At 41.1% G+C, this 13251-nt stretch overlaps 1 protein-coding gene and 1 long non-coding RNA gene across 5 annotated transcripts in view; one reads left to right on the top strand and one right to left on the bottom strand.

Annotated features, from left to right (window-relative positions):
* Nucleotides 1–13251, bottom strand: part of NUP93 (nucleoporin 93) — a 78669-nt gene that overhangs the window by 19627 nt on the left and 45791 nt on the right. For all 4 annotated transcript variants that reach the window (XM_063167861.1, XM_063167860.1, XM_063167859.1 and 1 more), the window contains 3 exons: nucleotides 10214–10276; nucleotides 8369–8497; nucleotides 1819–1893 (listed from right to left, as the gene is read on the bottom strand). In XM_063167861.1, the coding sequence (XP_063023931.1) occupies nucleotides 1819–1893; nucleotides 8369–8497; nucleotides 10214–10276 (267 nt within the window). The remainder of the gene's footprint in view (nucleotides 1–1818; nucleotides 1894–8368; nucleotides 8498–10213; nucleotides 10277–13251) is intronic.
* LOC134424055 (uncharacterized) lies at nucleotides 4625–6327 on the top strand. Its single transcript, XR_010029321.1, has 3 exons — nucleotides 4625–4756; nucleotides 5375–5450; nucleotides 6023–6327. It is a non-coding gene; the product is annotated as an uncharacterized LOC134424055 (long non-coding RNA).

The following is a 13251-nucleotide window of genomic DNA, read 5'->3' as shown; positions in this document are numbered from 1 at the left end:
TGCTGAAGGACAAAGATTCAGAAGTGACCTGACAAGTGGATGGCTGTGATATTCCCCTGCACAACAGCCTCCTACCTGCTGATGTGAAAGAAACAGGATTTTGCTGGTTTGTGGCAGTATTCAGGGAAATCTGAGACAGGGAAATGAACAGAAATCTGACCCTTCAGAGCCTGCCCTTAAACACATACACACATCTCTCTGTTTTAACTCTTGATCTTAACTGAGCTTTGTCTACTATTGTTTATTCTACTCTCCATCCAAAGGCCTTCCACTAGGTCCAAAAATAAAAATTCTCAATACTAAAAAGGCAATGCCATTGTACTTTAACTCCATTTGGCATGCAGCACTACTACAACATGCCCAGGGTGCAGACAAGATGCAGAGCTCAGGACTGCAAACAGAATGCAGCACCAGTGAAATGTGTCTGTGGATATCACCATGTTCCTGTGAGACAGTCTGAACTATCCACAAAGAACAATTCATCACTTCACTGTAATTAAAACACATTTCACAGCTGCTGATAAAGAGAAGCAGCATGGATCTCCAGCTCTCCTGCCTGACCTCCAGGTCTCCCAGCTCCCCACTGAAGCCACAGGAGCCCCACACAGAGTGCTGACACTGCAGCAGGCTGACATAAGGACAGCTCAGCCAGGCCAGCTTCTCTGGAGCTCTTGTTGGGAGCACACAGTGACTGCACCAAGTGCTCTGGTAGCAGAAGCCTGGCCAAAAACACATTTCCAGGGCACACTGCAGCAGTCTGTGCACAGCCTGTGACCCTGACAAGGGCCCACTGGCCACAGTGACTCCACAGCCACCCCAGAGCCAGGACTGCTACAGAGACTGGGCTTCCCATCCCAAAAAACAGCATGGAGTAACACTGATGGCTTCAAAGCACACACAGGCAGGCTTCAAAGAAGACCTTTACTGTGGGTATATAACAGTAGATATGAACTAAATTAACAAGCTACTAATAGCCACTAAATCAAATGTACACTTTCATCAGCACAACCATGAACCTTTTGCTATTAGTTTCTTCCCAGTTACCATAACTGAATGCAGATGTAGGAAAACAGATGCACAAGCTGCTCTCTGCCTCAATGCAGACTGAGCCAAAGCACACAATAACAGTAATTGTGTGCAAATTAAGCAACATCGTTTCACATATTCCATTTTGAAAAATCAAGTCCTTTTCTTTCATTTTGTTCTCAACAGTGCTGGTAAACAGATAATCTCAAATAACAACAGTAACAAATTGGTTATGTAAAGGTTTATCAGTTTTCTCTGAAAATTTTCCGAGGGTGTCTAATGCTACCAGGCATGTTAATTCATAGCTGATGCATTAAAGCCTCTCATAAGCAATGTTATTAAAATAGGATATAATTCAACAAACATCAGGATTAACACTTCAGCATATTTTTTTCCTACACACATACATGAGAAAAATAATCTTCCACATATGAAAATAAAGGAAATATAAAGGCTTCATTTGTAAACAATTATGCATTGACACAAATCCTAAAAAATCTGCTTTTGAAAACTTAAAAGAATTTCAGTTTCCTTTACAAGAATAAATGCTTTCTACAGTCATATATGGTGCTCAGGATCTCGTTTTGACAAAAAATACCCTGTAGCAAGCAGGTGAGTATGCTTCTAAAAGCATCAAAATTTATGTGTTTGTCAATAGCATTTTATTTCTAGGCAGGTATTTTCATGTTTTACCTACCATATATTCTTTTACACTAAGCTCCAATCTTTATTTTCCCCATCTCTCTCCATGCAGAACCCAGTGTTTAATGAAGCATTTTCACTTCCACTCACCTGACGAGCATAAGCCATCTCCACACTGTCCATGGAGCTGCGACCTGGAGGCCCCAACTCCCCAACATAGCTGGGCTGTTGAATCAGAAGGACACAGGAAGATATGAATTTTAGAATTGCCACAATGCATTTTACCAATACATCTGCTCCTAAAGAACAGCAAAACCGTGTTCCTGACAGAACTAAATCCAGGGTTTTGAACCATCTACAGAGAAAAATGCAGTCTCACTGCAATACCCCATTATCTTCCCAATACAGCTTAAAATTTCTAAAGTGACAGAAATCCTCCTTATTCAGTGCACAAACCAACCATTAACTCTCTAGAATTAGGACATCAGTATCTCTTGGTAGCACCTTATAATTTTAATTCTTTGCTTTTGTTTCTTGAAAGGTTGCTTCTTGTCAATGTCTCGCTGTGAGGCATCTACTCTGAACCTCCATCACAGCAAGGATTTAGAATTCAACAGATGAGCTCAAATAGATCCAATCTGGCAGATCTGATACTTCAGTTTTGTCCCAGTACCATGATATGGACATATAATAAGACTGCAGCATTCAACTGTGTGCTGTAAAGCGCTCCACTGCTGGTCTCCTGCAAGAGGAAGTACGCTGGCAATATCCTGACCCGAAAAAAATAGTCTTTTTACCCACAGAGACTATGCCAAGATTGAGATATTTTGAGCCTAGAGCAGGGAGAGACAGCCAATGGAATCATGGCATACAAAATTTATACTCTTATAAAACTCATAATACAACATGTCACAATAGCATAATGCTGCATAAAGCAATTTAAAGTATTTACTAGAAGGCACAGGTATGTTCTCAGTACAGCCACCACTGAACATTCATGTTCAATACTCTGGAGAAAAGCATACTGTGAGTAATGCTCTCTGCTATTTCCTGTTTTCTAAAAGAATGTAATGCTTCATTTCAGCATCAGCATTGCCAGTCTTGAGTTTGAAAAATAAAGTACAATCATTTTAAAGACAGATCCCTTTGAGGTAAACAGTCCTTTAATATCAGCTGCTTCAGAAGTCATGTTAGTCTGAAGATCAAAGCAAGACAAGCTCAGTTCAGAAGCATAATATTTATTATGAAGCCAACTGACATAGTTGGGGCAAGCAAAAAGGAACAGACAAGCTTTCAGCAAAGGAAGGGTTTCAAGCTTGTTGCCATGTAACTCCAGGCCATGGATATTCATCTTAACTGGAATCAGTAATTTTTTCCGAGAAAGGGCAGGTACATCTGCAGAGTTTAAAAATTAAGCTTTTTACCATCCAAGTCAGTTACAACTGGCTGCACATCCTCATTAGCTGTTCCAGTGCACCTAAGCAATATGGCCAAACAGCTTTACTGCCTCTGACACTGGTTACTTTGCAGTGCAGACAGGAGCACCTCCAAGGATTGCTTAAGGATGTGCTCTAGTCTTGCCTGTAAGAATACCCTTAAATGTGACCAACTTGCTGCCTGTACAAACAAAATAAAGCCCAAATGCAATAGAAAAAAATCATTGTTTTTACTTCCAGTTTAATCAGCTTTAGAGTTCAGCTTTGCTGACACCTGTCAGACTGCAGCATGGCAGGAGCAATGTTGCTGCCACGACCTGGCTTGTGTGGATTTCAGGAAGAGATCCAGAAATGGACAGCTTTTCTCCAGATGGTGCCATCACTCAGTTTCTTGTTTCAAATGAGGATGAAATACTGGCAGAGTCTTCCAAAGAATCTCGCTTTTTTTGGGAACTGTATCCCCACTTCAAAATGAAATAACACAAACAAATGAACTTCCAGACATGTTACTGATCGGTTTTGCACTGAACATTCTCTCAGTTACTCCCAAATTAATTTTATTTTTGTATTAGTTTAACCTGGAATATCTTCCATTGTGTAAGGCCTCTCTTACACTCATGAGTATGTGTCCTTACAAAGACAACTACTAATCACTGTCCCAGTCCAGGAGTTTGGATCAGTAAAAAGTGTTCACAAGTTAAAATTTAAAACCAAAACAAGTTACACAATTGGAATGGCCAAGAAACTGCTCTGCATTGGCTAGGAATTTATACATGAAGATAAGGGCACTGACCTCTATCAAGAAATTATAAGAGCTTTGTGATATCTGTAGTTACAGGTTTCTGCACAGCATACAACATTTGATTACAGAATTAAAAATACTCAGCACTGTTTGTTCCTAATATAATGAAATATAAACACCCAGCAGTGTTTGTCCCTAATATAATGAAATATAAATGAATGAACATACAAAGGATGAACCTGGACAACACTTTAAAATGGCTGAAATTAGTTTATTACTGCAAATATTTGTCACTAATAATGCTATTTAAATAATGTTTAACCTGATCACAAAATCAGGCAGGTGCATTTGGACCTCAGGCTCTATAAAAACCCCCTACAAAAAACCCGAAAAGCATTTTCACTTTTCTTTCTGCAACTGAACTTACACTAAAAATATTCTTCACAGTCCCTCTTAGTGGGTACTGATATTCAGAAGCATCTGCATTTTTCTTTCATTGCCAAATCATCTGACACAAATTCCTTTAAACCCACCTAAAACCCGACAAACTCTTTGTTCTAAAGAACAAAGCAACTGTTAAAGCAGGTTTCCTGGGAAACAGACACGATGGCAGAAATGGTGCTTTGCAGCCTTTCCCTGTGCCGAGCTGATAAATGCAGAGTTATTTAAAGCAATGCTAAATTATGGACGTTGTCATTAATTACCGATGAGGTTTCACCTCCTAAAGCGAGTGAAGACCAGCACATAGTGACTCAGTGTCACTTTCAGCCAGTGCCCAAGCAGCAGACACACAGGGGCTGGGGCTTTGTTTTGTGAATCTGCTCCTTTTTCTGCTTTGCAGCACCACAGAGCACCCACGTGGCTGCAATCCAGAGACTGGTGTGTGACTGCTGGGTTCAAACCAATTCAGGTAACAATCTGAATTCAAAAGTTCATGCCTGAAACTAAGAAATAACTGCTCTGGGGTTGGGTTTTCCTTTCCTTTCTCCAATTTTAGTTTAACCATTATGCTTTAGATAACACTTCTGAGCTATCTGCTGCAGTTGAGAATTGAGAACTGCCACATTGAAATTAAATTCTTTAAATGCTACTGACTTGGCACTTCAGGGAAAAAAAAAATCAAGAAGTTTAGAATTTGTCCTAATTTTCTTATACTTTCCTTTCCTATGGAAAAAGAGCCATAGAAGCAAGCTTATTTCCTTCTTTTTCCCATCTCATGAGTGCATTCTGGCTTCACCTTTGAATTATTAAACTACAAGAAAGCACTAGCTCACTGAACTATCACATGGCTGTGCTAAAGGGAAAGTTCAAAAGGAAAACTAAAGCAGTGAGTCAGCATGGGGAAGGTCACTTCCACAGCTCCCCCTGAACCGCAGAAATGGATTGTGCAGGCAATCCTCCCAAAAAGGGAAGGACTTCCCGCCCCACAAACTAATGGGGGGAAAGTGGGGAAGGGGAACAATATCCATTGCTGGCAAAGTCAGAACTTACCAAGCAAAAAAAATATAATGAAATGTGTTCAAAACAGGTCAGGTTCTGAAGTTTAACTGGAGCAGCAAAAGGAAAAGCAGAAAAGTGGGTAATGCACAAAGGACTGCAGAAGTGTAAGTGCACACACACAAATCTTGCTGTATCTCTAGTCTGGTATTGCTTAAATGGCTTGTGCTGTTTTTCTCAACCACCTTTGCCTTTCCCTGCCCTGAATTCTGGTCTTTCCAAAACATTATTCAGAACTGTAATATTTACTCAGAATATTATCCATTGCTCAAAGCTGCAGCTTAGCTGCACTGCCACGACATTTCTATCTTTTAAATTCACTTAGCCAAATGATGCTGCTTTTCAAAGGAGTTCTCCTTCATTTGCACTCAGCCAAGCATTCAGCCTCACTTGCACACCAAACCCCGTGCATGTAAAGATGCATTATTCATCACCCTCATATGCATATGCACATTCCTCAGCAGAAGTCTGGGCAGACATTTTGTCAGCACTCCAAATGGCTTGGCCAGTAAACACAGTGAGTATCTAGGCAGGAGACCAAGCTGGAGAAACCCCATCAAAATACTCTGTGGTGGAGTGGAAAGCATCTTGCAGTGCTTGGGAGTTAAGGGGTATGAGGATGTGCTACAGAGGGGCAGAACAGTAACCAAGAGGTGCCAGTGTTTCTGTATCACTGCAGGAGTGCGCTGCTTGACAGCAGGAGTGGAGGAGCTTATGGCCAGGGTGGAAGAAAGAAAAACCTGGAATAAGGAAAAACTTGGAAAAGGACAAAGGAAATGCCTGGGCACCTCATGGCACAACAGGCAGGACAATGCCTTCAGGCCATAGGTGTTTGATACCTTGAAGACAAAACTCAGGCTTTCATCCCTTTCCAGCCCCACAAGAAGCACCTTTTTATCAGCTCTGATTTTCCCTGACAAGACAGTGGCCAAGCTGAAGGACAAGGGGGAAACAGAAAACCTTAATGGCAAGTCCTGCACTAGGTTCTTTGAATCATGAGCTTTGCTTGTTAATTGGTCTTATTTCCATGAATAACGTGTTGGTATTTCACTCTGCCCAAATTAGCTTGCCCAAAGCTTGAGAACTGGCTCGCAGGCAGAGCGGCCCCCTGCTGCGTTTGGATCTGTGCCTTTTCAGCTGATTCTCCATCTCCAGAGGATATCAATTAAACCTCTACTATATTCTACAGGCTGTGTCTGTTTGTGTCACATACACACAAAAAACTTATTTGACTGGAACAAGGCTTTGGAAGAACAACCTGCTGTGGGGAGGTTAGATAACAGGCTTTTAACACAGTAGATGCACTTCAAACCTCTCAGACCTTTGACTTCTTGAGGCTAAGACTAGAATATATCAAGGATTTTAAATGCTCTTGAAATGACATACTGCTACTATGAAAGCTTTGAAACAGAGTATTACTGAGTGATAGTGTACATTGAGTCTTTAAACACATTCACCAGAAACATTAGGAGCTGAGTTTCCTCCCCTCCTCCCTCACACCAATTTGATGCTTGGCATCTCAAGTGCCATGGACTGGGGATAGCATCCATTTGACAATAAAACACCAGAATAGGGGTTTTACCAGCTCAGAGTGGGTTATTAAATTACTTTTGCTAGCAGTTAACATCCACATTCCAAAAGGAAAACCCCATACCAGTAACTAGCACACAAACCAAAGATGTTAGAAGCTATCAGTGTAACTGCCAAGTCTTCAGATTCACATCCTAAAATAATGGGATAGCTGTTCCTAGTTTAAAATTAATTCAGTCTGCATTATTTAGCATTTCTAATATTGGAAAGCTGGACAACCTTTAAGAAGTCCCAGTAAAGTATCAGTAAAGTATTTTCTGGGGAAGACAGCCTCTATAAAAAGAGGTATGCTAACTGGGATTAACCTATATTTAAAAGAACAGTAATCAGAAAGGGACATTTCATTAACATTTTCAATTATTTCCAAATCCCTATACAGGTCATACCACATTAGCACAAAGGGCTTTTTTTATTTCAGTATACTTGCAGGTCACCCCAATGAACAAGAATTTATTTCCATGGGTGGAGAACATGACTATAAAAAATGTGTCTCTTTTTAGCCTGAAAGCACAGCACTCCCTATCTCCTCTCCTCTCAAGGTGAGCATTTTCATGGAGCACAGTGCAGCAGCAGTGATGTAACTTTGTGCCCCAGGGATCACAGGTGCTGTCTGATGCTTTCAGCTCAGAGGAGCTGGGTTCCCAACACCCTGCAGGTAACCCTGCTTTGCTCTACTCATTTAACTGAAACATTTTATTTAAGAGAATAAACTGTGAAGGTTTAAATTGTAACAGAAGATAAGGAATGTTTTAAGATGATAGTCAATATCTCTTTTGTTAAACACGGGGTCAGTCTTGCCCAAAGGATTTGGCCACTGCTGGATTAACCTGAACACTATAGAGGTCTGAGCAGCACAAAATTCTAATCTGGTCTGCATGAGACAGCAAGATAAAAAGGAAAGCTTTTTTTTGTTGTTGTTTATTCATTTGGTTTTGCCAAGAAACCTGAGAGACTTCATCAGCCTCCTATGAAAAGCCATAAATCCAGGCCAGCACACAGTGATAAGGGGAAGAGACATTCTAAGACCTATGTGCAAGCACAATTGCACCTGAGAAACTCCCTGGTGTCACATCACAAGGGTTTCCTGGAGCCCCCAGTGTGTTTTCTGTCCTCTGGGTATATTGACCTAGAATGTGTTTGTGACTAAGATTCCAGCTAGCACATCTGCTGCTCAAAACACAGCTTCAGCAACAGCAGCTCCACTGCCTGTACCCATCAGCCAACAAATAGAAACAATCACAAAGGATTGATATTCTGCTAGACAATGTATTCTGCTAGTCAGAGCCATTCTAGAATTAAATAGGGATTTTATATTTCTCATTTTCACACAGTTGTAGTAGCAGAATATTTCAGAGGTGGTTTCAGCAGTGCTGGAGTGCCAGCTGTGTACAATGCTGTGTGTGACTGTGCACAGCATTTAGAAAGACAGAGTTACCTCATTCTCCTGGGTGAAATCAAGAGCATCTTCCCCTGATGCAAGCAGAGAATGAAGAATCCTTTGTTTCACCTGTTCCCATTCAACCAGCATTGATTCTCGGTGATACTCCTCAGCCATGGCAAAAGTCTATTGGTGAAGAAGAACAAGAGCTAAGGAACATATAGAAACACCCACCAGCCTACCTCTGCTATTAATAGACAAGCCCAAAAATGAAACAGAAAATAGCAACTACATAAATCAACCAGGTCAGCCCTCAAGAGCTAATGGTGTGCTGCAGGTTATTTTAACAGCCTTCCTGTTCAGGTACAATGGGATTCAGAAAGTAGGTGTACGTGGAGTTAAGACAACTCTCACATACCCCCAGCTGGTAAAAGAGGGAAACTGTGTCTCTTCCATAGCATGGCAGCACAGGAATCTGAGCAGGAGGAAAATCAGAAGGCTTCCTCCTTTAACTCAGCAGCACACACACAATATTCAGGTTCATCACTGATCTGTGTGGTTTGTTGAGACTTAACTTCTCTAGTGACCACTAGCTTTTCACCTCCTTGGAGGTTACAACAGTCTGACTTGCTGCATTCTTAACAAAGATGGTGTTTATTCCCCACAATAATTTTCAGGTTTTTACCAGTGTGTTTTCCTTTTAAACGGGAAATAGGATAAAATAAAAATCAAAATATTAAGGGAAAATAAACAAGTGTCAAAGAATCAGGAAGTCTCTTTCATCAGGAACATAACTTGGGAAAGCACACAGGAAAATCAAATCCCAAGAAAAAATAACCTTTACCTTTAAAATGGCTGATGTGCTACATTGTCTTCAGATCCAACTGAGGAACATATGGGAGGAAACAGCTTTTTCCTCAGTAAGGGAAATATTCCCTTATTTTAGGAATAGCATTAGGATAGAGAAGATGTTTCACTACCTTTTCTGTTATTGTTGGGGTGAGACTAACAGCCTCAGGCATAGCACCTCAGGAAATAAGAGACTCTCCACTAATTCTAAATAGACAATAAGCTATATTGTGTCCTCTACTTCTTTCCTGTTCACATAGCTCCGTGCTGCAATGTACTCAACTAAATGTCTTGGTTGGCTAAGTTTTTCATTTCATTGCAGTTCACTGTTAGAATATTGTCAATTAATGAACAAAACATTCCTCAGAAGAAAGAATTGATAAGAGACACTGACATTTGGCAAACGTTTAATTACAGTGCAAGCATGCAACCAGAGCTTAAGATTTGTGTTTCTTTGTTGCATCATAAAATTCACTTTATACTTTCAAGGCAGGATACAGGTTTTACCCATAGCTTCACTATAATCACAGGGATTTAAATATGCTTCAATACTTACAGATAATTTTGTGTAATTGAAATAATTTAATGATGCTTATGTACTATTTCTTATCATTTGAAAGAAACACAGGCTCAGTTCTAAACCTGATGCTCCCAGGATACATGGAGGGAAACAATCATAACATGAGCACTAGAAAGTATGGAATGACATTTCCAAGAAGGAGTTACAAGACAAACAACAGGAAGCATTTTTCCATGCTGCATAATTCAATTGTGAAAATCACTGTCCCAGAACATGACAGACACCAAAAGCACAAATAGATTCAGAAACAGGATTAGATGAATTTCTTATCAGTAAACAACTTGCTGCTCAGATGATCTTCAAAACAACTATTTGTTCAGAGGTGAAGATACAGGAGATGAAGGGGGAAAGGTAACTCTGTCTTTTTCTCACAGACTAAGTACTGATCCCTTTCAAGGGAAGAAAACTGGACTCTGCAAACCTCTCCTGTTTCTGTTTTCCAGCAAAACCAATGGTGCTTTCTTCCAACTTACCCTCCTCCTAGACTCTTCAATGGCAGACAGCAATGCATTATCTTTTTCATTCTTCAGGAATCCCTGCAGAAAAGGAGAAACAGAACTTCAGCCAAAAAAACCAGCCTTGCACTAGCATCAGATACATATTGTAGCACTCAGCTCTTTCAGCTCTGAGAAGTGCTCAGAGCTATCTCTGCAGTCCAGTCCCAAGAAGTTTAAAGGTCACTTTACCTCACCAAAGGTACAGTAAGATGCCCATCCAGAGCAATGTGAAAATGAAAATGCATTAATCCCCCCTTTTAATATGCATTAAATCAAGTGAAATGTCCTGCTTCTCTTCTCTTTTATCTCTGTGTCCCAGCATCTGCCTTCTCTTGCTCTCCATTTGAGGGAGCTAGGATGAAAGCTGGTAGGAGCGATAAGCCAAGATAAGACTGTTGGACTTGAGTATGCTGAAAAAAATAAAACAGGCTTTGACTTGGCAGCTTCAGGCAGAAGTAGAGCTCTTGGAGGACTGATACAACTGTGAAAAAGAGCCTTAAAAATAGTCAGTCGAGGAAAGATGGAAATAACTAAACAGTTGAAAAGCATACAGAAAAAGTTTACCACACAGCTTCTTTCCATGAATACAGCTGGAGTGGGTAAAGAAGGAAGAATTGTATTTTTAATTCTCAGTATATGAGTAAATCTCAAAGAGGTCAGGTGTGTGTGAACAAACTGATTTTGATGAGCTGTTAGCTTCCTTATCCCAAAGGTTACTTTTATGATCCATACTAGGAAATGTAAAAATGAAGTTTTAACTTAAAACAACTAGCTGTGGGGTAAAATGCAGTAGCACACAGAGACAACAATCAGGATATGCTTATCACATTTTAAAATGCGTATCTTTATTTTGAATTTTCACTGTTACATCACCAATTAAATAAATCAAGCTGATTTGTATGCCCAGACTTCAACTTAATCATTATTCAGGTCATTAAAAAAGAAAAAGAAGCTTTTGTATCCCTCTGAAGTAATAAGCTATAAATTATCAACTCCATTAAGTGCTAATATCTTAAAAGTCTGTATATTGACTCCACAGCTCTAAAACCAAAAGCTGCTAACAAATCCAGAGGGAGCTCAGTGGACCATGCTTTATGCTTTTATAAAGAGAAAACACAGTTGCAGCAGTGTCCAACTGAATTTGTCAGGAATCAGGACAATTTTGTGCCTTTTAGTCTCCCCATCTTCCTGCAAAGAATTCCTGCAGTGACACAGGGAGATTTGAGCTTTTGCAAAAATACATTTATGGTAGGTCTTAGAAACTGCCCTGCAGCAGTAATATATACAACCACAAGTATCACAGAGTGATACTTAGCTCTGGGAGGCGAGGAGGAGTTGAAATCTCCCCCATCTGAAGCAATCTGGCAAGACACTGTCGCATAGGTGTGCTGCTTGCTTCCAGCTGCCCAGCACCAGCATGTGAAATACAGGGCATTGCACCCTCTCCTGAAATATGTAGAACAAGCATTTGAGGTACATGGGACAGGCTGTGACCCCCTTCAGCTGGAAATAAGAAGGTGACCCCTTTCTGTACACCAGAGAGAGAACAAGCCACCATCCTCCAAGGGACGCGCGGTGCAGATTCCCAGAAACAGCCCTGAATTACACACGGGAGGCAGCGGTCACCCCGAGCCAGCCCATTCTTCATTTCACCAGCAGACACGTCCTGCTTTATTTTTAGACAATGCCCACAGAGAAATCACAGTTACAACCTGAAAAAAGGAAGCTAAATCCAGATCCTTGCACGCGTCTGGGGACCAGCTATTCCAGCAGCTGTCACTGAGACAAGGGCTGCCGCAGTCACCGAACTGGGCCAAGCCCCAGCCTCAGCTCTGTGCAGGAGAGAGGGGTGGAGACGTGCCTTGCAAGGCTTGTCCCTGCCTGCATGGGTACAAGGACTTTGGGAGGACAATGAGTTTTCTGAGTTCCTTGTTTTTTTTTTTATTTCCCCACCTTCAACCTAAAATGGAGAAAAATTATCTGGAATTAAAACAAGCGACGCTTCTAGACCTTCAGAGCACACACCAATACAAGAACAGAAGAGACAGACCTGTTTCTGATGGTAGAGATCTGATGCTGCACAGAACAGTGTGTTAGATGTGTTTTAACAACACTGCTGATTTTACAGTCAAAACCAGCCCATTGTCTTCAAGATGCAGACCTACAGTTACCTGGCTGTGATGGAGGGTGTGAGCTTGCAGAGGTCCTGGATGCTTGGCTCCCTGCTTGCTCTGTGAGCACTGGACTCCTGAAAATCCCAAGAGATACAGGTCCTACCTTTCCTGCCCTTGGTCTTCCCCTCTTTCCTTTCAGGGATGTGTGCACTAGCAGGTACCTGCCTAGAAATGTACACAGCAATGATGGTAATCAACAGAGTAACTTAAGATGTGCTTGAACTTCCCTTGATGTCAGTAAATCCAGGCTGAGCATCTTAATGAAACCACCCAGCTCCCAGAGAGTTCTACAACATCCGTTTAAGGGACCACATTACACCAAATGCCAATTATAGATGATAATTGCCTTTTTCAATCTCAAAAACTACTTCTTTAGCAAAATAAAATCCTCACATATTCCAAATAACATCTGTAATGCCTCACTAAGGAGAAATCCATTTTAAAAATGTTGTCCTATGTCTTGTGCTAAACATTATGACTCTAGCATGACAATTTCTGCTTCAGTTAATTACAGGCTAATTGTTAAACCTCAGAAGAGGGAGTTTCAGTAACTGATGCTGGAGCTCCTATTACTGCTTGTGAGAGCTGCTTCTACTTAGTTAGGCCAAATAAGAGCTCCTAGGGGTGCCACTCCAGGCTTTGGTGGCCAGAATTTCACTCCTTAAGAAAGTGAGGTGCGTTTGGCTGGCTGCAGGATTCCCTGGATTTATTGCATTGCCACCTAGTGGCGCACTACACTTTGGTCACCAGACACAGATATACATAAATGCACCTCCTCTGCACGAAAAAGCAGAGCCCCAGAACAAGGATAGGCAGAGAGATGGCAGGGATGCACTTTAC

The sequence above is a fragment of the Melospiza melodia genome, chromosome 13 (genome assembly GCF_035770615.1).
Source record: "Melospiza melodia melodia isolate bMelMel2 chromosome 13, bMelMel2.pri, whole genome shotgun sequence".
NCBI lineage: Eukaryota > Metazoa > Chordata > Aves > Passeriformes > Passerellidae > Melospiza > Melospiza melodia.
The sequence above is the reverse complement of the archived record's forward strand: the minus strand, read 5'-3'. Positions and strand labels throughout refer to the sequence as shown.